Here is a 25564-nt window from a genome sequence, read left to right on the forward strand (position 1 = left end):
TGTTTGTTGCTGGGTATTGAACCCAGGGCATTTTGCATACTAGGCAAGCACTCTATCACTGAGCTACACCCCCTAGTTGATAACTATAATTAACTGTAAATGTAACAAACTTTTGAAAAGCCAAGAACTATTTAGAAGAGTTCTTCACACTTGAAATGAAAAAGCCAGTATTTTAAAGGGTGAGTTATTGTACTGCGTTGGCTGAGGAGACGAACATAAGAGGTGAGAAACCAATAAAGCCTGGAAGCCTTGTACATGAAAAGTCAGCAAGAGTAATCATTGCACTGTCAACTTCCAAAGGTACAGTTACTCACTGAATTAAAGATTTAACTGCAAACTGATCTTGCCTGCCAAATTACACTTATGCCTTAGAAAGGACAAATCTACAGAACTGTTCAGACTTGCTATGTTGGTTACATTCATCTGATATTAGCACCAGCTAATTATCCAGTCTTTTATATGAATACTTGACAACAAACACACCATGTACTGAAATGTTCAAAGTGTACAATAACTTTTCTGAATCTCATCATTTATCCTGGAACAAGTACATTGACAGTTGCAATGACGGTACAAAAGCAATGATCAGTAAAGCTGCTTGTGCCTCAGAGCAAATCAAAGCAGGCAGCAAAATGAACCAATAATCACTGTATTCTTCACTACCACTCACTTGCAAAAGTATTTTTCAAAAGCATTTTTACTTTAACAAAGTCCTAGATGAAACTATGATTATTAATTTTATTAAATTTTGACTCTTGGACTAGGGTTGTAGCTAAGTAGTACTGTACTTGCTAAGTATGTGTAAGGCCCTGGGCTCCAGCATCACCAAAGGAAAACAAAAAAGAAAAAGAAACCAATAAATCTTGACCCTTGAAAGTACATCTTTTTACTATTCTATGTGTCAAAATGGAAAATGGCATAGAAGTTTGTACTGCGTACTGAAGTATAATGATTATCTCCTAGAAAGTGCTTGTCTGTTAGGTTGAACAACATGACTTATCCATTTGTTCTAATCAAACACTGAACTATGAGCTGAGCTAATCACTGTTTGCCATGGCACACCAATTTTACTTGACTGACAGGATAATCAAACTTTGGTATTTGTCAATTTTTTTTTGAATGAACAAAGTAAGCCTGTTATCTTAAGGAAAATAGCTAACACAAATATTTGTTGCCAATGATAAAATTCAAGTTTTCAAGTGAATATTACGAATAAAATGAATTTTGGGAAACTTCTATCAGATGTCCTGAGCTTGACAGCTGCCCAATACTAAAGACTTTTTTGATGAGATCAGTGGTGATATTACTCACAAATGTGATTTTTTTAAATATTATATAATGAAATATAATATCATTTGGAAATTTATATAAATCAATTAACTAATATTTTCTAAATACATTATGAAATCACACAGGGCAAAATATCCATTCAAAGGGCAAGAGGGACAAGGGATTTAAATGGGTCAGTGTACAAAAAGCTTTTTGGTATGGTTTCAGATCCCACATTGCATCCATCTTTTAAATAACTATCACGTAGTAGCTATCTCCCATCCTTATCAGAAGTTTCATTTTCTGTAGTTACTAGCACTAAACCATGGTCTGGAAATATTACATGAAAAATTCCAGACATAAACAATTCATGAGTTTTAAATTGTGCACCATTCTGCGTAATGTGATGAAATCTTGATCTGCCCCTTCTGTCCCATTCTGGACATGAATCATGTCTGTGTCTAGAGTCTCCTTACTTTACCCACTGTCCTCTCTTAGTCACTTAGTAGCCATGTGGGTTATCACATCAACGGTTAGTGTCAGTATTACAATGCCTTTACCTAACAGCCTATAACACAATGCCTCTGCCATTCACTACTTCATCTCATCGTGCAGGCTGTGCACTGTCTCACCTCATCACAAAAAGAAGGGTGCGTACAGGTCAGTAAGATAATTTGAGAGACAGACAATATTCACATAACTTATATGACAGTATATTGTTGTCATTGTTCTATTTTATTGTTGTTTGTCTCTTCCTGTTCCTAATTATAAATTAAACTTTATTGTGGGTATGTATGTATAGGGAAAAAAAACACAATGTAATAGGGTTCAGTACTATTTGCAGTTTCAGACATCCACTGGGGGTCTTTTAATATATCCCCCACAGATAAAGGGAGACTACAGTAGTTGGGATCTGAAATATTCCAAGGCTCATGTGCTGAAAGTTAGGTCCCCACTACAACAATGTTCACTGTATCATGAGGGCACTAACCTCAGCAATGGATTAGTCTGTTAAAGGATTCATAGCTGGATAGACTAACGGAAACTGTAGGAGGTAAGACCTTGTTGTAGGATGTGGGTTCTTGGGAGTATGCCCTTAGGAACTTTACCTCCTATCCCCAGCCCCTTTCCTTTCTTCTGTGCATGCGCTACACTCCCATCCCCTTTCTCTCTCTCCTTCCCAAACAGGAGGTGTGCAGCAGCTTTGCTCTGCCACACATTCCTGGCCATGATGGCCTCACCATAGCCCAAAAACAACAGTCAAGTGACTGTGAACTGAAACCCCGTAATTATGAGCCCAAACAAATTTTTCCTCATTTAAGCTGATTTTCTCAGGTATTTTGTTATAGTGATGGAAGGCCATCTAACAAAAGTTAAAGACCATCCAAATTATCTGAAAAGCTATTAAAAATTATTTTTTTATTTTAAAATTTTATTTTAAAGCTATTAAAAATATTATTTTTTTTCTTTTTTCCAACTACCTATCTGAATAAGACAACATTATTTTCATGTTCTTCACCAAAAACAGCACATTGCAACAAGTTCAATGCAGAAATAGACATGAGAATCCCTCTTCTGTAAAAACAGACATTAAGATATTTGCAAAAATGTAAAATAATAGTTTTTTTCACTAAATATTTTCTTCTAATTTAAGAAATATAGTTATTTAAATGGTAAGTAAAGATTTAAATAATTTTTAATGATAGAATGTAGATAATGTTATATTGTCCAACTAAACAGTTCCAGATTGGATTATTAGTTGTTGAATACTTGGTTCTACCCCATCTCTATTTCCACTGTTCAAGACAGAAGAAAAGGTTAAATTTAACTCACTGCCTCATTAATATAGAAACAGGATATTGTATGTTTAAATCTTCATATCTTCATTATACAGTTGCCTAATATACATGTTTATTAGACTGATTTACACATTGATTTATGTTTTTCAAAACATTCATATTCATAATCTCTTATCCCTTTTACTTTAAACACAGATAACACATATCTATCAAAATAGATGAAAGATAATCAGATAATTTTATTGCTTATATAAAAGCATGAAAACTTTATGTGCCACATCTTTTTAAGAAGAATTTTAATTGTAGGATTTTTATTTTTTATATAAATAATCTTTATGTAGAAGGACTTTGAATTCAGAATTTAAATTTAAAGTTTTTGGTTTAGGGGAGTTTTTTGTTTGTTGTTGTTGTTGTTGTTGTCTTTGACATTGGTCTATAGAGATTTATTCTAAATTTCTATCAAAAGGACAGTAGGTCAGATATAAAAAGTCCAATTATAAAAATGTTTAAGAGAAGAGAAATCGAAGTTGGCCTGGATCATGTGCAAAACAGATATCATCACTAATGAAACAATAAAAAGTATAGACCCACAATATAATATATACTTTGGCAAACTTATTGATATCACTACTGAAAGTCCACCATATACTGAATGCTATGTTAGATAACTTGTACACACACTATCTCTAGTGTTAAGTAATAACTGGGAGAATGGTCAAAGATTGAAGTAAAATACACAGTTATGAAATCTTACCAACCACAACCCTTGAGAAGCAGATAAAATAAAACAAATATGCATAGCTACAAATGGGAAAATGTTATGATACAAAGATGATTTAACACTGAAAGTAATGAATGAAGAAATCTGTACTCTAATATTAAACAAACTATGCAAAATTAATACACAGTTAATGACAATTATTCATTTGAACAAATGCTTCTCTTCCCCTAAAATTGTTTTTGCTTAAATTTTCAGGATACTTTAGGCCAGCAATTGCCAACTACCACCTGCAGGTCAAATCCAGTCTGTTGGACAACCTATTACCTAAGAATGGTTTTGGATTTTTTTAATGGTTATATTTTAAGTGTTTATATAAGTGTTCAAGTGAGTCAAAATGGTTAAATAAGTGCCTACATAATATCCTCCATCTTGTCTCTTGGGCCACAAAACCTAAAACAAAAATCTTGTCTACTTGGCCCACAACAGAAAAAAATCTGCCAACCCTATTCCAAGCAAAAGTGCTCAAAGGCTCTATGGTGTCATTACTTTGAAGCCTACAAACCCAACTCTAACAATTACCAATTGTATGACCTTGGGCAAGTCCCTTAACTTCTGAGCCTCATTTTACTTCTATAAATTGAGATGCTAGCTTCTAAATCAAATTGCTAAAATTACATGAAATAATGTGCAATGTATGTAATGTATTTGACACATCCTAGAAACTTAACATTAATTCCATAAATTATTATAACCACTGTGTATCTGTTGCTGTGGGAAGCAGAAAGGATAGATCACAAACTAAAGCCTGGACAAAAACCTCTTGTTATAACTTATGTCTGCATAGCATTTCTCCCCCAGAGTACTTTTACATTGTGCAATCAAACTGGTTAGGAAGGAGGCCTGTGTATTTTTAATTCATAATTGTTAAATTTACAAATCAGACAACCATTATAATGAACAATTTTAAAGATGCACTAAGCTGGCAATGAAGTTTAGCCAACAGGTTCTCCCCGTAACATCCTTCCACTTTTCTCTATTTCCAACAATAATATTCAAAATTTCATCACTTAATTTTTTTCTGGATTTTACCAGCTTCTCCTGTTGCCTAGAAAGTAACTTTTTCCTGTCAGCCTACTCATCCTATACAGGATAAAAGTTCCACAAAACTCCAAACAAACAGGATCTGGGAGACCAAAAAGCAATTCTATGGTGAAGAGTGGAGGACAGAAACAAAGAAAGTCATCTTTCAGTATTATGTGTTCAAACCTCTCAGAATCCTTGATAAATCTCTCTCTCAACCCTTTTCTTTCCAGTGTGTCCAACAGGAATGACATGCTCCCATCAGAAAGTACTGTCCAGCCACTATGATCTTCAAAATGCTCTGCGGCTCTTGAAAACACTTCTTCAGCGACTTTCATAGTTCTTTAAGAAGGACTTCCCCACATGTTGGAGAACCACTGCTCTAAATCTAAATGACCCAATCATTCTAGGGTCATTTACATCACTCAGACTATTGGAAGACAGAAGTCATTTGTACTAGGTCTTACCTACATGAAACACATGTAGAGTCATATTTAAATTTACAAATTTACAAATGCCTATCCTATCTAAGGTTATAATTATGACAACCCCATCCCAGGGAAAAGTATGGAGAATGGTCATAAAAAGAGTTCTCAGGTTTGTGTGGACTGATGACATCTACATAGGTACCATGAGATGGGAGTCTTTAAATACAGGTATGGTGGGTAAAAGCAGAAAAGATCTGACAAATAACCTTCTATGAAAATAACAAAAAAAAAAGTGTAGATGCAAACAGATAAGCTAAGAGTAACCAGACTGCCAAAATGCCTGAATTTTCAGAGTCACTTCTACTTTCTTATTAAGAAATGCTATAGACAGGTAGGAGGAGGGGGGGCGGAGTGCTGAGGAGCTATATTGGCTAAATTTTGTTGTTGTATTTTGTGCACTATGGATATGTAACAACAACCCCCCATTATGTATATAATGCACCAATAACAATGTGAGAAAAAAAGATATACTATAGCAAAGAAGAGACTGGGTGATCTTAATCTGGGGAAGGCAGAAGTTGAGGGAAAATATGAACAAAAATTAAATTTTCAGGTTAGATATTTTGGATTCTCAAACACATTTGTCTGTATATTCATTTACCAAAAAGTGTTTGTTCAAAGAACAAAATTTTATTTCAAGAAAAGATAAAAAGGCAATATCTGGAAATATACTTATCATCAAATTAAATTCTATTGATAAAAAAATTCACCTATTCATAGATTCATTGAATAATGAACACTCCTCCAGGTAGTAGGAGTATAGTACTAAAGAGACAGGCAGTCTATGCCCTCATGGAATTTGCATTCTATGAGAAAGATAGGCAATAATCAAATAGCTATATAATACAATATACAATACAGTGCCAGGTTGTAATAATGTGCTATGAAGAGAAACGGCAAGATGAAGGAAGACAGTCAGAGGGGCTATTTTAGATAGATCTTTAAAAGCCTCCCTTATCACCTTCCAGACCTATGTAACAACAAAGCAGTTCAAGGCCTGGGAATCCTTGCCTCCTGTCCTTTTCAAACTCTGATGTTACTCACTCACAGAGGCTCAACTCTGACCAGGGCAAAGACTCCAAATGCTGATCCCTAACTCTGGCCTCTTCTTTAAATTCTTATCCCACGTTGACCAAAGTATAATTGACAGGTCTAAAACCAAACTGGCCACACTCATTCTTTGCCCCTGTATCCCCCACCAAAATACTACCTTCGCTTTTCCAGAAATCTCTAAAAGACTTATTAAAAATTCAACTCTTTTCTGCTCCTTCACACCACAATAGAAAAGTCCTAATAGTTCATTTTCCAAAGTGGTCCCATTCACCTCTTGGAACGCATTTGAAAAAAATCACATTTAAGAGTAGCTGGAAGTTTAGGGAAACACTGCTCCTGCTCAACCACAATTAGACCCTATACTCCCATATTAAAACTAAACCCTTATCTGTTGATTTGCACATCCTCTAAAATTCAGCCATATCAAATTTACCAGTTATTGAATGAATTGTACCCTCCAAAATAAATGCATATGTTGAAGCCCTAATCCCCAATATCTCAGAATATGACTATATTTAGAGACAGGACGTTTAAAGAGGTAATTAAGTTAAAATGAGGCTTTGACTGAGTCCTGATCTTTTGTTGTCCAAAGAAAAGGAAGAGCCATCAGGGATACGTGTGCACAGAGAAAAGGCCACGGGAGGACACAGGGAGAAGATGGCCATGTATATGTCAATCAGAGGGACAACTTAGGAGACATGAAACATGCTGGCACCTTGATATTGGATTTCTAGTCTTCAGAACTATGAGAAAATACTTTTTTGTTATTTAAGTTACCCAGTGGGAATGGGGGTACTGTGCCATGACAGCTCCCACAAACTAATACTCAACCCCACAGTACTTCCAATTATTCATTACATGTAGATCTTATGAATGATCTTCAAAAAACACAACATTAATTTTTGCCATAAACTTTTGTCCAAGCTAGAATTCTTGTCTGTAATATTCTTTATCCCTTACTTAAACATAGTGCTATTTCTGTTTTGTGGTTTTTGTTTGTTTGATTTGACGATTGGTTGGGGTTTGGTTTGGGATGGTTTGGGTAACTGGGAATTGAACCTGGGGTGCTTTTTACCAATGAGCACATCCCCAGTCCTTTTTATTTTTATTTTGAGACAGGGTATCTCTAAGTTTCTGAGACTGGCCTTGAATTTGTGATCCTGCTGCATCAGCCTCCTGAGTTTCTGGGATTACAAGTGTACACCACCACACCCAGCAAAAAATGTTGTGTTTTGAAGTCAACATTTGGGTTCATATGCTAGCTCCTTTTACTTAACCTCCTACCTTAATTAACTTCTCTTTTCTGTTTTCTCATCTTTCAAATGGGCATTTTAATTGCATTAAATCATTATGTAGGTTCAAAGAGATAGTGTACATGATATGACTAGTATAATCCCTGGCACACTGTATAGACCCAACGATGACAAATATTATCCATTTTTCTAAGCTATGCTTATTATTTGATTTTGAGCATTCTGGCATCTTTGGTCCACCAGCCAAATCTGAAGAGAACATTTGAGAAGGGGAGAATCATGGAGTTGAGTTTTGAGCCCTGTCCCTTAAGGCCTTGACACTGCCTGAGAACTCTGGAGAGATCATGCAAGGAGCCCTAGGGAGCCATTCAGTGTTTCTAAAAAGGGTAAAGACATGCTCAGAAGCAGTAGCTGTGTGAATGCAGGTGACCAGGACAGAAACTACGGAATAGTCAAGGTAACAGGTCATAAACAGTTGAACTGGAGTGGTGCCCATGGGAATGGAGAGGGGGAAATATTTAGAGAAATATTTCAGGCAAATAATCTATAGGACCGGCACCAGGCTGTCTGGCCAAGCAAGCGAGGAGAGTCAGAGGTAGCTCCATAACCTTGACATGACTAGAGGGCAAGCAGCAGGGACAGAAATAAGGAAGCCAGATGAAGGAGACAGGGGGGCCTGAGTCTGATTTCAACCTTCATATTCTGTTCCCTGTTCTGCTCCCACCACTGCATCTTACTTTTTGTCTGCAATCTGACAGGGCAATCTCTGTGTCCTTCTCCTCCAGAAAAATTTCAAGAAAGGATCTAAAAATCTAGTCACATCAAGGCATAAACAGAAACCTCTCCTAAAGGCTATTTGCATTTTAAAGAGAGGCTCCCCCAGAAAGGGAAGAACCATAAAATTTGAGAAGTGACAAACCTAAATCAGATGTGGTGTGAAGAGAGGATGTCCTTTAACATTATTATCCCCACATTTCACCTCCTGCCTGTTACAAACCCTGGCTGCGGATCTTTCACCATGCCCTAGATTTTAAATGAGTGTTGTTGTGTTTAAGAATCCTTTTCTTATCTTCATGCTGGATGCTGTACAACACCACATGCAAACAAACAAAACTGTTTTCACTGACTGTTAAAAGATATAAAACATAAGCGCAGAATAGCAGGGCTGGGAAGGTCCCCACACTAGCCTCTGCCATCTTTCAGATGACACTGGAGATTCAAGGCTAAATTCAGAAACCTGGCCCTATCACTTTCAGTTTCCACCAATTCTTGTCTTCTACCTTAAATTAAACCTACCTCCTTTGCCCTTACCAGAGATACAAAATAGGAAGTTCTTATATCTTTAATAGTAGCTTTTCACAGCTATTGTGATTAGAAAATAAAACCTTCTTTCACTTTTGTTTCACATTATGGATTATTTGTTCAACCAAAATTCATGGATTTTGCAGTGCTACACTGCAAAGATGAGGGAATGGAGTGGAGAAAAGGAGCAGGGCCCCAATCAGAGTTCACATAATCTGTATCAGGATTTTTTGGTTCATCTTCAATCACAAATCCTAATCCCCATATCTGTGGGTCACCTTTGTAGTTCTGTCCCCTTTTGAACCTCTGGCAAGCCTTCTGGGTTTCTTTAAATATGGAATTTCATGGAAAAAGGTCCAAATTTTACAAGAGGATCTGACCCATATGGAATCCAAATGAATTAACTCATGATTCTCAAAGGGATTATCTCCAACTATGCACTCATTTCAAAGTGTATACACTAAAGTATATAGCCAGGCAAGGGTGTGTGTGTAGGGAAGGTTGTTTTGTTTCAATAGTTGTCTTGCTGAATCACTCAGCAAATTATTTACTCCAAACTTTGCATTATTTTCTATTATATTCATGGTGTGCACACTTAGACTCTGCCAAACACTGTACAAACTGAGTTAAAAAAAAAAAAAAAAGTTTTGAAACCACTGTGGAAAATGATATGGCAGTTCTTCAGAAAATTAAACATGGAATTATCATTATCCAGCAATTTGACTTCTAGTCACATATCCAAAAGTACTGAAAGCAAAAACTCAGGTAGATACTTATATGTACATATTCATAGCAGCATAATTCATAATAGACAAAAGGTAGAGGCAATCCAGTGTCCACTGATAAATGGATAGACAAACAAAATGTGGCATTTGTATACACACACACACACAGACACACACACACACACACACACACAGACACACATGAACACAGAGGAATACTATCCAGTTTTAAAAAGGAAGGAAATTGTGACATACATTACAACGTCAAAGAACCATGAAAACATGATGTTATGTGAAATAAACTGGTCACAAAAGAACTTATGATTTAACTTATGTGAGGTATCTACAGCCATGAGTTCACAGAGACAAAAAGCAGAATGGTGGTTGCCAGAGCTGAAGGGGGAGAGGGAATGGGGAGTTATTGTTAAATCAATATGAAGTTTCGATTTGGGAACATGAAAGTTTCTGAAGATGAATGCTGTTGATGGTTATAAGGTAATGTGAAAGTACTTAATGCTGCTGAACTATACACTTAAAAATAGTTAAGACGGTAACATTTATGTTGTTTACCACAATTTTAAAAATATATTTAAAATATTTAAGGACATAATAGAAAAAAATTTTTTTCCTCAAATAAAGAAACTTTAAAAAATTATTCTCCTTCTGGAATCCAGTATTTTTAAAAATTATGGCAATGATTAGACACAAAGCAAGACACTAAAACACAATAGACCAGATTAAAAAAAATGTTTCACATTAAATGAGTAAGTACATGAAGAGCATTTATAGCAGCCTTTCTTTCACTATCAGATTCCCTCAGGAAACTTTTTACATATTTTTCCCCCTAAATATCCCTTGAGGAAAAGTTTAACTGCACAGATATACTGTGTATCCATTTTTTGTACCCTGGTTCTTTGCAAGCCCATAAACCACTGCAGTTATCTTAAGATTCTTCCCCCAAGAGTCAATACTTGTCCTTTTGGGGGCGACATCACCCTCTTTGAGAATGCATGATTTAAAGTATTAGTCACTCTATAAAAACAGGTGCTGTACAAACAGCAAATATGACTGGAAAAAAAAAATCGGAGGACTGAGGGTGCACATATACTACTCAATGCTGAATGTGTCCAAAAGTCTCATATCAGTATTAAAAGTATCTGAACATTGATAAACATCTAAACAAAAAGAGAAATTCATTTCTACTGTCTCCAAATATCTGGAGGTTAGCATTGTATAGTTATAGTATGTAAGTGTTTAACAGAATTTTGGTAAGTTTAATTCAGATATTTGGCATTATGAATAGAGAATGTAGTATTACCATTGTTAACATAACGATGACAGGATTTATTTTCACACATGGTAAAATGATATATGCAGAAAAAACTGTATAATTTTTCTTATTAACAGAAATTTATGGAGCTTTATAATTTTGCTACTCAAAGTGTGGACCTTGGGCCAGCAACATCAGCATCACCTAGGCTTGTTTAAAAGGCTGAATCAAGCTCCTCCCCAGACCTGCTGAAACAGAGTTTGTAGTTCAACAAGATCCCTAAGCGACTCTACTCACATTAATTGAGAAATACCGCCTTAAAAGACAAATATAAAACTGGGTGCAGGAGCACATACCTGTAATCCCAACTACTTGAGAGGGTGGGGGAGAAAGATCACAAGTGTGAAGCCAGCCTGGTCAACTTAATTAGACCCTGTCTCAAAACAAAATATAAAAAGGGCTGGGGATGTAGCTCAGCGGTAGAACACCCCAGGGTTCAACTCCACTACTGTTTTATATATACTCTTCCTTAATTCAACGCATTTTAATCATTCAAGAGGTTCACTTATTACTCCTCTCAAATGAATTTATTTCCTATAGAGAATAAAGGAAATGTAAACCAGAAAGGAATAACAGGAGACTTCTTAGAAATCACCAGGGACCTAACTCATGCAAATTACTAACCTGGGAGCTACCTCTGGAAGTCTTTAATTCAGGTAGTTTATTAATTGATTCCTGCTCTGGCAGGGATGGTTTGGAACAGGTGAATGGGTTTGCTAGATGCCCAAGGCTCTACTCTTTAGAGGCAGCTGCCATGAACCCTTCACCAGAGCTGTGACTCAGAATGCTCCAACAATTCATTTTCCAGAATAGAATGAAAGGTCCTGCCAGAAGCAAGAAAAATGTATAGCACAATACCCCTTTCTTTACAATCCTACAATTTCTAAAAATGGCTTAATAAGTAAAAGGCTGCCTTTCTCCAAAATATTAGTCCAGCCACCTATATAGTTCTAAAGCATATTCTGTGGTCTTCTTAAAATACAGAGGGTTATGGCAGTTATCAACTCAAACTTTATTAGTTGAGTATGAAAAAGGAGGAGGTGGTGGCCAAGTGTGTGATTTGGGGAGGGGGGCTAGATAATTCAGGACCCTGGGAAGAATGGATCTCTCCCTATTGTACCTTTGCCTGATGGCAAACCAGAGCTCTGCTACTTACTACCTGAAGGGCCCTGAGCCAATTGCTCAATCATCCTGAGTCTCAGTTTCCTCATCTATAAAATAAGACTAATTATACTCACCTCAAATGTTAGTCGACTCCTAAAACAAGTGTTTACAAACACTTGTTAATTCCCAGTCCACTAACACCTCCAGTAAGATAATTTTAACCACTAAGCTTGAAAGGAAAATGTTTTTCCTCACAGAGAGCTCCAAGTTAAAGGAACAGGAAGTACTTTGATCAGAAACCACATACGCTAGCTTTAGTGAGCCTCTTCACCAAAACTCTGAGGATATGATGCTTTCGGAGCCTGTTAAAAATTACCTAACCCTGAAACCGTTGGTCAGCAGAGAGCTGAATTTCCCTCTTAGATGTGTTCATATGCTCTCCCCATGAAAAATAATGGAAATTCAACAAAAGTTGTTGAAAAACTGCTAAACCACCAAAAAGCTTTAGTTCACAAGAAATCATAGTCACATGCCTATAAGTAAAATTCATAATAGTCTTGAAACAACTTCAAAAATTGGTTAAAAAGACAAGAATCTTAGAACCTTTAGAAAACATCCCACTCCCCATTTTGACTTTAGTAGCCAAGACTTGAGTAATACTTAGATCCTCCTTGGTTAGAAAAATCTGCCTTTCTCACCCTTGGGAATTCAGCATCAGGCCACAGAAGTCAAAAGGTGAAGTTCAGCCTGGGCCCTCGTGATCTTCCTATTAACCTGAAGGGAAAAAAATCAAGAGGCCACCAAATCAGCATCAGGTTAAGAACCAAAAGGAAAATTTTTTTCCCCCAGGAGTAATTCATGGTTGATCTTAGAAAAATCAGAAAGCCTTCCCCTTAGTAATGTTCTCAGGAGTCTGTAGCTTCTTGGAGAGTGTCTTTCGATTTCTGGAAAGGAGGACCTATTTCAAGACAAAGTATAAGAATAAGGGTTTGCATCCCTTCCCTTAGTGAGGAAAAGTCAGTATCTGAACAACTCAGTTGGGCTGACGTGGTCCTCACCTCCACACTAGAAAGGAAGCCAAGGGTTTAACAAGCCAGTGCTGAGCACTGGCTTCATAAGCTAACTCCTCCCAGATGGACTCTTCCACCCCTGCACCTGCACCTGCCCAACTGTATCCTTAGCCGGAGCAAAATGATGCTGAAGAGACTGTGGAGCCGCTACTGGATCACACCTTATATTCTGAAGCTAATAAACAGACTTCAGGGTTACCTGCATATTTAGATGATCCTGTGGTGGGCTCCCTCCTCTATCAAGGAATACTGAGAGTGGTGAATGGGCCTTGGAAACTTTACTCTCCTTTTATTGTGAAACAACCTACTGTCTGACTAAGAGAAGCAAAAAAAATTCCACTCAGCCAGATAATGTATTTCTTCAGATGCCAGTTTCAAACTGAGAGTATATATAGGGAGATATATAACCATGTACTAAAATTTACATAATAAATGTCAGCCTTTTGGGGACAACACCCTCACCTACTACAGCCAGTTTCCTATCCCTGTGAAGAAAATCTTAATTGATCCTACATAGAAACATGCTTTTATTTGGACAAAACACCTTAAAATACTGATACAGATTGTTATGAAACTGATGATCCAGCCAAGTCATCAAATTTCACATTTCCCTCATTCATAAAACGGTCATTCATAAATTTTAATTTTATAGAGGAAATATAAAAATTTTTGAGGGCAAGCTACCAAATACTCCAATATACTTGGATATATTTTTCCATAAAAACAGTGACATGCCTGCCCTTTTTGGAAAAGCATACCTCTAAAGCCATACCTCTGCCTTGTGGCATGACAGGTCTATGTCACTAAAGCTAAACCCTTTACATGAGATTTAGGCTCCCTTCGCCACTTGTCCTATTCACTTCCACTATCAGCATCTTAGTCCCTCCTAAGCCTTTAAAATAAACAGACACCATTCATGCTATTAAAAACTATAAAATCATCCCAGATCTTCCCCCCCAAAAAAGAAAACCTGCCCCACCCCACCCCCAATATTTTGCCCCAAAGCAAATATTACTCAAACATCAGAAAGTGATTCCCAAGGAAAAAATATGGGAAAAAGAAAGGGGCGGGGACTTAGCATTTTAAGACACTTCTTCATACTAAATATCAAATAATAAAAATATACCTTTGTGTTTGAAGAGTCAAGTCATACAAATACGTAAAAGCAAATCAAATGTTTCCAGCTGTAATCAGCGATAATAAACGAAGTACGTGAGAGCATGAGAAAAGATGATCAGTTTCCTTTTTGAGGTTACATGATAAGAAGCAGAGGCCGCCTTTCCTCTACCAGCTCGTCTTCTGACCTCGTGGCAGCAGGAGGCTGCCGAGTCCCCGGCCCCCTTTATAGGGTTCGCCTTCTGCTCCCCACGGGAGCGGGCGGTGGGGGCGGGGAACGAAGCGCGAGCTTTCTGAAAGGCCGAACCCGGTCCTCCTCGGGTTCCATCCTCCGCGTGGGCACAGAGGGCCCGGGGAGGCGGGAGGGGGCAGCCAGGACTAGGTCTGTGGATTTTTTTCCGCACATTGGAAATTCCCAGACCGAAAAGGTACCGACACGAGTCCGGGACATTCCCCTCGAGGGCGGGCTCCAAGACCCGGCCTGGAATCACGCGAGGGGATCAGAGGCCACGTCTGGCAACCAGACTTTTTTCTTAAGATGCGTTTCTTGAAGGTCCCGGATGAATCTCCAGCAGGGATTGGGGCTGGCTTCTCATTAGCGCCGCCTCTTTCTGTAGGGCCTCAGTGTGGGTTGCAATGGGTATTTGTGGGGGGGCGGGGGGAGCTTGCCTTCCACCTCGCAGCTTTTTAAACACCGCAATCAAAAAGCAGTATCCCCGTCATGTGCTTTCATTGACGAATTAAAGGACTCTGCAGCATAAATAAAGCGATGGTCCTGGAACCCGATTATTTTCACTGGCGATGGGGGTGGGGTGGATTTAAACAAAGAATGAGCCCTCAGAGCACATTGAAAGGATTTCTCCAATCACATTTAGTTTCATGGTCGCTTTTCCTTTGGGGACACTTGATACTGTGAACTCTAGTGTTTCCTTTTTCTTTCTCTTTTTTTTTTTTTTAGAGTTGTCTTCTCCAGGTCGTGTTATAATCCAGGAGATGCCCATGTCTGGTTCTGCAGTAGAAATGGGCCTATCTATAGCTACCTGCAGGTCCCTTAAACTCCACAGGCCTACCTAACCTCCTCTCACTTAATGCAAAATATTAAAGAGGAAATTGTATATTTAATGTATTTTACACTTTTAAAAAATTAAGTGCACTTTCAACCTGAAGTTGGGGCAGTGCATTTGCATTCTTCCAGTCTGTGTCCTATTTAACTTCTGCTCTCAACAACCTGCTGACCTCCATAACCTCCCATTCTCCTCAGACTGCCAGGTGCCCCTAAGCCTCACACTGCATTCTCACTTTGGAAGAGAAAAACAGCAACTTCCAAACCTTATTTCTTTATTGCACACAGCAGTGCCAGATATTGACTGCACTGTTGAATAAACTGGGGAGAATAATGCTTCACTCAAAAAAATGAATACATTTAAAAAAGAATTTCTGGTGTTAGTGACTAGCTAATATTTAAAAGCTGAATTTACCCAGAACCCACTAATATAATACTAATCAGCTTTTTTGCTGGGTTGGGGAGTCTTATTTCTGTTGCTCCCTTGGGAGTTTATTTCCCTGTACTACTCAGTGATCACCATTTCCTTTAACAGATCCAGAAACAGACTCACTTCTGACATGTAACACATGACTATGTAAAGATTTACCATATTGTTCTTGTCATGAACCCTGATTTATCAATCTGAAACCTAAGACCTGCAGCCAGGAAATGTCAGTCAAGTGGTATTTAGTAGAATTATGGAATGATAAAAATGTATCATCCTGGGGGCTGGGATTGCAGTTCAGTGGTAGAGCACTTGCCAGCGTGAGTGAGGCACTGGGTTCCATCCTCAGCACCACAAGAAAACAAATAAATAAAATAAAGGTAAAAAAGAAGAAAGAAGTTTAGATTTAGAAGTTTAGATCCATTCAGAAATGGATCATACTGGAACACCAAAGGTCTGTTTGCTATCTGCTAAATGTTACTTTTAATAGGTAACTTCTGTAAAATATAATTTGTATAGGAGAGCCTTATTAGAGCTCTCCCTTTCACAATACCATTAAATCAATCATTTTAGTTCTGGAATATGAGAATTTACTAAGTTATATTAATACTGTGACTCCAAAATAAAAGTCCATATTTTAATCCAATGAAATTATATATAAAACATTGCTTTAATATTTTATTATAAGCCAAAACATTCAACCATAACGGCCAACTTAGGTAATATTAACATCATTAATAGAACTATTGGGCAGATCTTTATAATTTTTAAGGCTATTTAACAGAAAATATTTATATTTTAAATTAAAAAAACATATCCAAATTACATATTCTCTATTAGCTACAGTTGTCCCTCTATATTTTGGTTCTAGTACCCTTGCAAATACCAAAATCTGAGGCTGCTAAAGTCCTTAAGTAAGATGGTATTATATAATTTGTTTATCCTCCCATCTAATCTAATAAGTCACCTCTAGATTACTTGTAATATCTAATACAGTGTAAATGCTATGCAAATAAGTGTTGTTCTATGTTGTATAGAGAGTAAGAACCAGGAAAGTCTGTATGTGTTCAGTACAGATGCAATTTTTCCCAAATATTTTTATCTGAAGTTTGTTGAATCTACAGATATGAAAGGCCCACTGTATGTGGTTTAAAATCCTAGAAGAAAATATATAAAAATGCTGATGTTCATTGCATTCATGTGATAGAATTATAGATTTTTTAATCCGGATTTTTCTTCTAGATTTTGTACTCTATGATGGCCTTAATTTTTATAATGAGAAATATATATATTTAAAACCACTTTTTGGCTGAAATGCTAATACATAGAACTATGTGATGCTGTCCTAAAATAAAATTTTCAGAAAAGTATTGTGCAGGTTAAATTTTCCTCATTCAAAATGCTTGGGACCAGGGGCTGGGATTGTGGCTCGCCTAGCACGTGCGAGGCCCTGGGTTCAATCCTCAGCACCACATAAAAATAAATAAATTAAATAAAATATTGTGTCCAATGACAATTAAAAAAAATAAATATTAAAAAAAATGCTTTGGACCAGAAGTGCTTCAGATTTTGAAATATTTTGGATTTTGGATCATCTGCATATTTATATGAGATAGCCCAGTGACATGACCCAAGTCTAAACATGAACTTTGTTTCACATACAGTTTACACATGTTGCCCTAAAGGTAATTTTATGTAACTTTTTTGGTGCATCTTTTTTGACTATCATGAGGTCAAGTGTATAATTTTTCACTTGTGGTATCATGTCAGGTGCTCAAAAAGTTTTGGTTTGTGGAGAATTTTGGATTTCGCATTTTCAGATTAGAGACACTTGACCTGTGTCTAATTGTTTTAAGAAAGGTTTATGTAATATTTCAATCTCTATCAAAGTTGACACACAGTGCAGAAAGACAAAAGAGGAATGAAAGTGACTGAAACTACCTCAAGAAATTGTGTCATCAAATCTTTAACCAAATTAAAAAGTAATTAAAATATGTAAGTAAATAAAATATATAACCAAATTAAAAAGTAATTAAAAACTGGACAAGGTCACAAGAAAATCAGTTGCAGCAGCCTCACTCCAACCCCTTGGAGATACAGTGTTTGCTTTCTCCATGAAATTGCCCTGAAAAAGTGACTCCTCAGCCTGCTCCAACAGTTCTTCTAGAGAAAATGCCAAAAAGTTATCAAAAAAGAAAACTTCTGCCAGGCATAGTACCAGTAATCCCCCAACCCAAGGAGCTTAGGAGGCTGAGCCAGGAGGACCTGGAGTTCAAAGCCTGCCTCAGCAACTTAGTGAGGCCCTGGGCAACTCGATGAGGGAGATGCTGTCTCTAAATAAAATTTTAAAAGTTGGGGGGTGGGGGAGCCTGGGGATGTGGCTCAGTGGTTAAGCACCCTTGAGGGCAATCCCCAGTACCAAAAAAATAAAAATAAACTTCTTTAAAAAATTGTAAGAAGCTGGTCTCCCATTTACCTTAATTCAAATCTAATTTCAAGTTCTTCATCTATAAAATGGAGCTAATACCACCTCTACTATTGGATCATGATCAGAATTAAGTAAGTTGTCGGGAAGCCCTTGAAATAGTAGACAAGCAGTGTTACTTTCCTGGTTCTGCCTTCCTTCTTCCCCTTCTGTGTGTTTCTTCATGTGCAAACCCCACTGCTGCTTCAGAATCACTGACCTCTTGTCACAAACATTAATTCCCCAATTCCTGGAGGCACAGACCCCAATTCTGAAATTTTATCAAATATAACAAGCTTAAGGTCCATTAAAATTCATTTAACTCCTTTGGTCCTCTTCAGGCTCAGAAAACAAAAATGCTCTTTACCCGTAAAATGTATTATAAATGATGATCTTTAGAAGAAAAGGAAAGGAAGATCTGAGACGCTAAGTTAAAAACCCAAATTATTTGACTCATTCTTCTAAGTGTGCATACTTCTCATGCTTTAAGCATCCATCGTCATCTCTAAAACAACCTATGTTTCCTCATGTGTCTACCTAATGACAACTAAAATTAGACATGGGACAGTACTTAGTAAATGACCCCAAATAAACTTCATTTAAAACTAGTAAGATAGGGCTGGGGTTGTGGCTCAGTAGTAGAGTGTTCGACTGGCATGTGTGAGTCACTGGGTTCCATCCTCAGCACCACATAAAAATAAATAAAATAAATGTACTGTGTCCATCTACAACTAAAAAAAATTTTTTTAGAAAAACGAAAGATAAAGTCAAAGAAAATTGACAATTGAGAATGGGAGAGAATGTGTATACATATGCCTAAATAAGGAATACCTGTCGTGAATTTTAATTTCTGATTTTATTAATATCTAATTGGATTCTAACTTCTAATTTTGGTATGTAGTTCAAAATAATCAAAAAGGAAACACTTGAAATTGGCAGAAAAAAACTTCTACATCTTTATAATAATAAATAGCATTCTTTACATAAAAGTCAATTCTTAAAACCCCTCAAACTTTAGAACATAAAAATAAACTTCTGGGCATAGATTTCCCCCTTTCAGTTCCAAAAGTGGTTATTTTAGAATAAATATTCATCACACAAAAATTTAGCTGATCCAAATAAGAAACAATCATCCAATGCAAATATCAATTCAAAGCACAGATTTTATCTATACTGCTTTCATATTTCCTCTTCACTTCTTTCCTAGATAAAAGTGGGAAATTATTAATATCCCATACTATAAAATTCTGACCAAGCACATTGGCCTTTTCAAGTAATTCAGAAAAGGTAGATCAAGAGAAACTCCTGGGTCACTGCAGTCTTCAGTATGTTCACAGGAGCCTATAAGTATAAGCCCTCTTTAATTCGCCCCCTAAAGATGGACCACTTGGACTATTCATGCAGATATATTCAATTTCCTTTACCAAATAAGCCACAAACACTTCCACTGACAACCAAATTTGTCCCTTCCATTTACATCAAAACATTTCTCACATGCTTTAACACAGTAGTCTCCAGTCCCAGAAGAAGCTAGGTCAAAAAAACTCATTAGCATCTTTGGTTATAAGAGCAATACAGTGTGTAGATGCTGTTAATAAGGATTCTACCATGGTTAAGTCAAGATTGGAAAAAATCCTATAGGTAGATATAAATGTAGCCTGCATTTTCCAAGGTCCTTACAGGTCATTATATAAAGTACGGCATATTTTGAAGTTTTATATATATTGATGGTAGCCATCTCATAATGGGGTCACCCACAAACTTTATGCACTGGAAGTCAATTGGGGAGGTCACAGAATGTTATTCCTCTAGTCCCCTCCAGGGCAACCTAGGTCTCCAAGGGGCACACAAAAGATAAAAACATGTCCAGCTGGTTCTTCACAATAACCTCATCTGGGTGCAGCTTGTGGGGTAGATAATGGGCCAGGGTCATCTCCCAGGCATCAACGAGATATACTCCGACCCCTGAGAACATCCTCCGAAGGATGGTGTCCAGTTGAAAGTTGTACCAGTCACTGTTGAAGAGGCTCACTTCGGGCCCCAGTTCCTGGACATTGGCTGTCCGGATGACCACCACAGTCCTAGGGCTTCGATCCAGGAGCTGGACCACTGACCGACGGATGTTCCTGAGCCGACGGATATACACTTCCAAGGGGTAGGTGCTGAAGTGAGACCACAAAGATATGGCAATCACTGTGTTCCTCCCTCCCACGATTCCATTCAGTTCATTTGCCACATAATGGAGCTCATTGCTAAAGACGGTTGTGAAGCGGATGGGTGGACCATGGCAGCGGTATTTGAGCAAGATGTTGTGCTTCTGATCCACTGCAAGGAAGGGACCCACATTCTTGGGACTACCCATTTGAAACTCCACTAAGTCTGAAACAAGGAAAACTCAAATTCGTAAACACATTCAAGCTATGCATGTATATATGAATATTCTTTACCAAGTAGCTTCAAAGAACAGCTTTTAAAATAAAAGTCCAGCAAAAACATACAATAGAAATATTAAAGGAATACCTATTTCACTGTTCCCTGCCCACCTTTGAATCAATCGACCTTTATTCTGACGTTTTAATTATTCAAAATACTCCACAAATGTGATATTATAAGTAAAGCCATCAGTGAAAGATTCTGCATCTATAAATATGCCTAAAAAACAACATACCTGTTTAACTTTAGGCCAAAAACTCTTGCTGTTTGCACCACTAGTTGAATATTTAAAAGTCAAATTGGCATTTACACTTTATGCTTCTAATAGGTAAATATTCTTCCAAGACAAGGGCTGTAACTTCTGTTTTATGAGCACAATTAGTAATCAAATAATTCTCTTGAGAAATTCTATCATTTGCAACAATATGGATCAACCTGGAGGACATTATGCTAAGTGAAATAAGCCAAGTACAGAAAGACAGATATGCATGATTTCACTTATATGTGGAATCTTAAAAAGTTTCACACTTACAGTAGAATACAGAAACTCACAGAGGCTAAGGAGTTTGGTGGGGGTAGAGGGAGTGAGAAGATATTCAAAGGGTACATAGTTTCAGTAAGACAGAAGTAATAAGTTTTAGGGATCTGTACAGCATAGTAACTGTAGTTAATAATGTATTGAACATTTCAAAATGGCTGAAAGTAGATTTAAAACGTTCTTATTACAAATAAATGCATTTGTGATAGATATGTTAATTGATATAATCATTCTAAAATGTATATATATCAAAATATCACATTGTACCCCAAAAATATACACAATTATAAGCTTTTTTCCCTCCCACATTTTGCAAGTACTGGAGATTGAACTCAGGAGTCCTCCACCACTGAGCTACATTTCCAGCTCTTTTTATTTTTTGAGACAAGGTCTGGCTAACTTGCCCAGGCTGGCCTTGAATTTGAAACCTTCTACCTTAGCCTCCCAAAGCAGGTGGCATACACCTAATCCTAGCCTTCGAAGCAGCTGGGATTAGAGGTGTATGCCATCACACCTGGATAAAAATAAACTTTTTTAAAAAAAATAAAATAATCTAAGTTGTAATTCTGGGGGGAGGGTAGAAAGTTCCTCTTTTTGCAAAAAGTGAAAAGAAAGAAGCAAGTCTGGGTTCTTTTGACTTTCAGTTTTTACCCCATGGTTGAAAAAAAATCACAGTTAATACCCTACAGAATTTTTTCTGGTCTGAGAAATGACAAAGGCAGCAGTGTAATTTAGAATTCCCTTCCGCCCCACCCCCACCCCCCTTTATCTAAATTGTGTTTCAAGGTCTATTTCTCTGAAATATTCTGGAGATCCAAGGAATCCATAGGATCCCTTTTTACTCCTAAAAACTCTGTACTTGATCACTTTATATATGCCCCCATGAGGAAAGGGGAGCTCATATCCTTTAACATTCCCAAAGTGCCTTACAGGGAATAGAATGAACAAATATTGGCAACACAATTCCATCAGCATTTCCTAAGCATTCAGGGCTCATTTCCAGCAAGGCTTGGAGAGGTGTCACAGCCCTTGCCCTGAGGGAGTTTACAGTCAATTGTGAAGAGATAGCATCAGACTGTAAGTGTCCTATATTCCTTATAAGGGTTTAAACAGGTTTCACTTTTTTCTGCCTACAATCCAAGTTTTCTCTATTAGATTTTCCTACCAGATTCACCACTATTTAGCACCCAACCCTACTTAAACCAAATAAAAGCTCAAGCTTTTGTTTGCTTTTGATCAAGATCAAGTACCCACACAAGGCTTTCTTTCTTATTTATTTATTTAAATATTTTTAATTGTAGATGGACACAATACCTTTACTTTGTTTAGTTTTGTTGTTGTTGTTGTTGTTGGTTTTTGTTTGTTTGTTTAATGTGGTGCTGGGGATCTAACCCAGTGACTCACATATGCTAGGCAAGCGCTGTACCACTGAGCCACAATCCCAGCCTGAGGCTCTATTTTTATTAGATGAAAATTTGTCTATAAAGGGTCTGTGGAAAACAACCAAAACAGTCTATATGATCATTGCAATTAAAGGAGACACCAAGTTACGACGTTAGAAATTAAGAAGAAACTATAGGTATCTGAAAGGCCCAGTCTGATCAGCACCAAATCATGCTTAGCACTGTGCTATACAAATTATTTCCCTTCTGATTTTTAATTTGTTTTACCAACAAAAACTCAACTATATCTGTTTCAATAAAAAAAATAAGTGAAAATTACAATTGACTTTTCTCCTTTTGGGGTAATATCTACTTCTTCCTTTCCTTCTAAATATTAAATTTGAAAGTAAGCTGTTGTAATAAATAGGAGAATGAATGAAACACATCACAAGCACCAACTCATAACAAACATTGAGGATTTACTTTATGAAAAGCCTTTCCCATATATAATCATCCAAAACAAAACAAAACAAAAAAACCAGTTCCCACAGAACTTTCTGAATTGTAAGCAGGGTCTTTATTCTTACTACCAGGATCCATCCCTTTTCATCCCATCAATATTCCTTCCAGAAAGAAGAGAACACCATTGTGAATAAGTGGTGGGTTTTGTTCTGAGTCTGGAGAGTAGCCCCAGAGAAACAAGAAGCTAACCACACTGGGACTTGCCCACACTCCCCCCAGAGGAGCCAGCTTACCTCAGAGTGCCCCCAGTGGTAGGCCCAAAGGATGGTTTTGCTACATGGATGCAGTAAAATGAACCACAGTAAATTTCCTTCCAGTTAAATCTACTATAAATTTGAGGTTGGACCCAGCAACTAGAAGAGAAACAACTGGAAATGTCTACCTCTATGTTATAATCCCGAATATTAGAAGTAAAAGACAACTGTAAAATGACATGGTCCTGCTGTTTCATCTCACACATGGAGAAAGAAAGCCCTGAGGAGTAAATGACTTGTCCAGGGTGATCAAACAGATAATCAGTGGACAAATCTTTCTGGATTGATCAGAAATTGCACATACCTCTCCAGAATAAGGATACCTCTTTAATCCTACAGAGAAATTGCTTCTTCACCTGATGCCTTTCTTCAGAGTTAGAGTGAGTCTACGTATTTCAATTTTAAGTCACTTCCTTACATAACCCGGATTTCATCCCTCTAGGATATAGTTATGAAACAAAAAGCAAAGTACCAACCTGGAACAAATGTAGTGAGGTAATCAAACCATTGCCTGATTGTCGAGTCACCAAATAAATACACCATTTTTCTTTGTAAGCATTCTGTAATGTTGTCAGGGTCATTAAAATGCCGCATCTTAAATCTTCTGGGCTTCCACTGGTCTTTGTAATAATACCCAGAAGGAAAAGTTTCTGAGCCTTCAGGTACTTCTAGGTTGTTAGTTAGAAAAAGGGAAAATAAATAAACAAATAAATAAACAAACGAATACACACACACATATATCTATATATATATTTTTAATTTTCCTCTAGTAATAGATGAAAAATGTTGCAGGAAACATAATAATGCCTATATATCTGTTAGACTGCTAGCATTTGGGCAACATTTCCTGTTATCGTATCTCAAAGAAATCCCAGACTTTCCCCTTCATATAGAAAGGTTCTCCTTTGCACAGAAGTGGGAAGATGTGAAATAGGTGTGGGAGTATTAAGGGACACCAGGGGAAAGGGGGACGTTGAGCATTCCTTTGAGTATGCATGTTTTTATCAAAGCCAAAAAATAAAGGAAGGCAAAAACCAAAGAAATATGTATAGATATAAGCACATGTCCAGCAATGTCCCAGAAAAAGCATAACTATTTTTTATCGAAATACCTGTGAGGCAAGTAAGAATTTAATATTTTATATATGTATAGTAATATTAGTCCAATGTTTCTTGGTTCCTTAAAAGGAAAATTTTAATCTGTGGGTCCTAAATTCATTGACCACATTGAGACAAATGACATATAAAGGATTATTCTCCACAACATAAAAGGTTCGTAAGGTCTTTAGGCATAAAAAAGCATCACAACGTGTACTCACCTTGTAGCCTAGCTACAAAGCACAACACAATCACCATCTACCTTTTAGAGGGAGAGTCAACCTCTGTCTGCCCTAACACCTCCATTGGAAAAATGCCTCCATGGAAACAAACGCTTTGCATGCGTCAAAACAGATAGTGATAGCTAAATTTCTTGCAGTTTACTCTGCATTAGACACTATTCTGAGCAATTAAACCTAATATCTCACATGAAGCTCACAATAACTCTTTAAAAAAGGTACTGTTACTATCCCTGCCTTTCAGAATAATTAAGCAACTTGACCAATGTCCCAGAGCTGAGCTAGTAATGAAATCGGAACCAGACCTGAGCAGGTGGGCCCCAAAGCCCAGGTTCTTAACCACTGTGCAGGAGGTACTTCTCAGAAATAGATATCAGTAGATGTCAGCCATTTCTTTCAGCTTTTTTCTTGAAGGTACATATATTTATATTTCTAACAATTATTCAAATCTCTAATCTTCAAGAAACCACCAATCATTTTATGTCACTTCCTTACATAACCCAAAGTTCAACCTTGATCATATTCCAATCATTTTACAGTGTAGTGATCTGTTAAACCACAATTTGAAATGCAAATGTTTACACCAATCAGAAATTTAAGTAAGTCCCCTATTTGTGACTATTTTCAGTTTATCTGAATTCTCGATATTATCCACATTACTCAAAATTATTTTGGATTTTTTATATCCTCCAAAGAAAATGCCCTATTTAACAGAGTGCAGATCTAATCATTTTTCCTCTGGGCTATCTGCTAATTCTTTATAGGTTCAGGGCCCAAATGAAAAGTAAAAGTGCTTTAAAAGCTTTACTTTGGTAAATATTATTAACAAAGAACA

The 25564-nt window shown here is 37.0% G+C and overlaps 2 protein-coding genes across 3 annotated transcripts in view; both read right to left on the minus strand.

The window, feature by feature from the left end:
• The window catches only part of Nfkbiz (NFKB inhibitor zeta), a 29590-nt gene extending 16710 nt beyond the window's left edge, over positions 1-12880 (minus strand). The window contains exon 1 of the mRNA XM_076867501.2: positions 12823-12880. The gene's annotated coding sequence lies outside the window, so the exon portion shown is untranslated. The remainder of the gene's footprint in view (positions 1-12822) is intronic.
• Positions 12881-16555: 3675 nt separating this feature from the next.
• The window catches only part of Nxpe3 (neurexophilin and PC-esterase domain family member 3), a 44940-nt gene continuing 35931 nt past the window's right edge, over positions 16556-25564 (minus strand). For both annotated transcript variants that reach the window (XM_076867470.2, XM_076867471.2), the window contains 2 exons: positions 23870-24061; positions 16556-20643 (listed from right to left, as the gene is read on the minus strand). In XM_076867470.2, the coding sequence (XP_076723585.1) occupies positions 20093-20643; positions 23870-24061 (743 nt within the window). In that variant the 3' untranslated portion in view covers positions 16556-20092. The remainder of the gene's footprint in view (positions 20644-23869; positions 24062-25564) is intronic.

This window comes from Callospermophilus lateralis, chromosome 10 (assembly GCF_048772815.1).
Source record: "Callospermophilus lateralis isolate mCalLat2 chromosome 10, mCalLat2.hap1, whole genome shotgun sequence".
NCBI lineage: Eukaryota > Metazoa > Chordata > Mammalia > Rodentia > Sciuridae > Callospermophilus > Callospermophilus lateralis.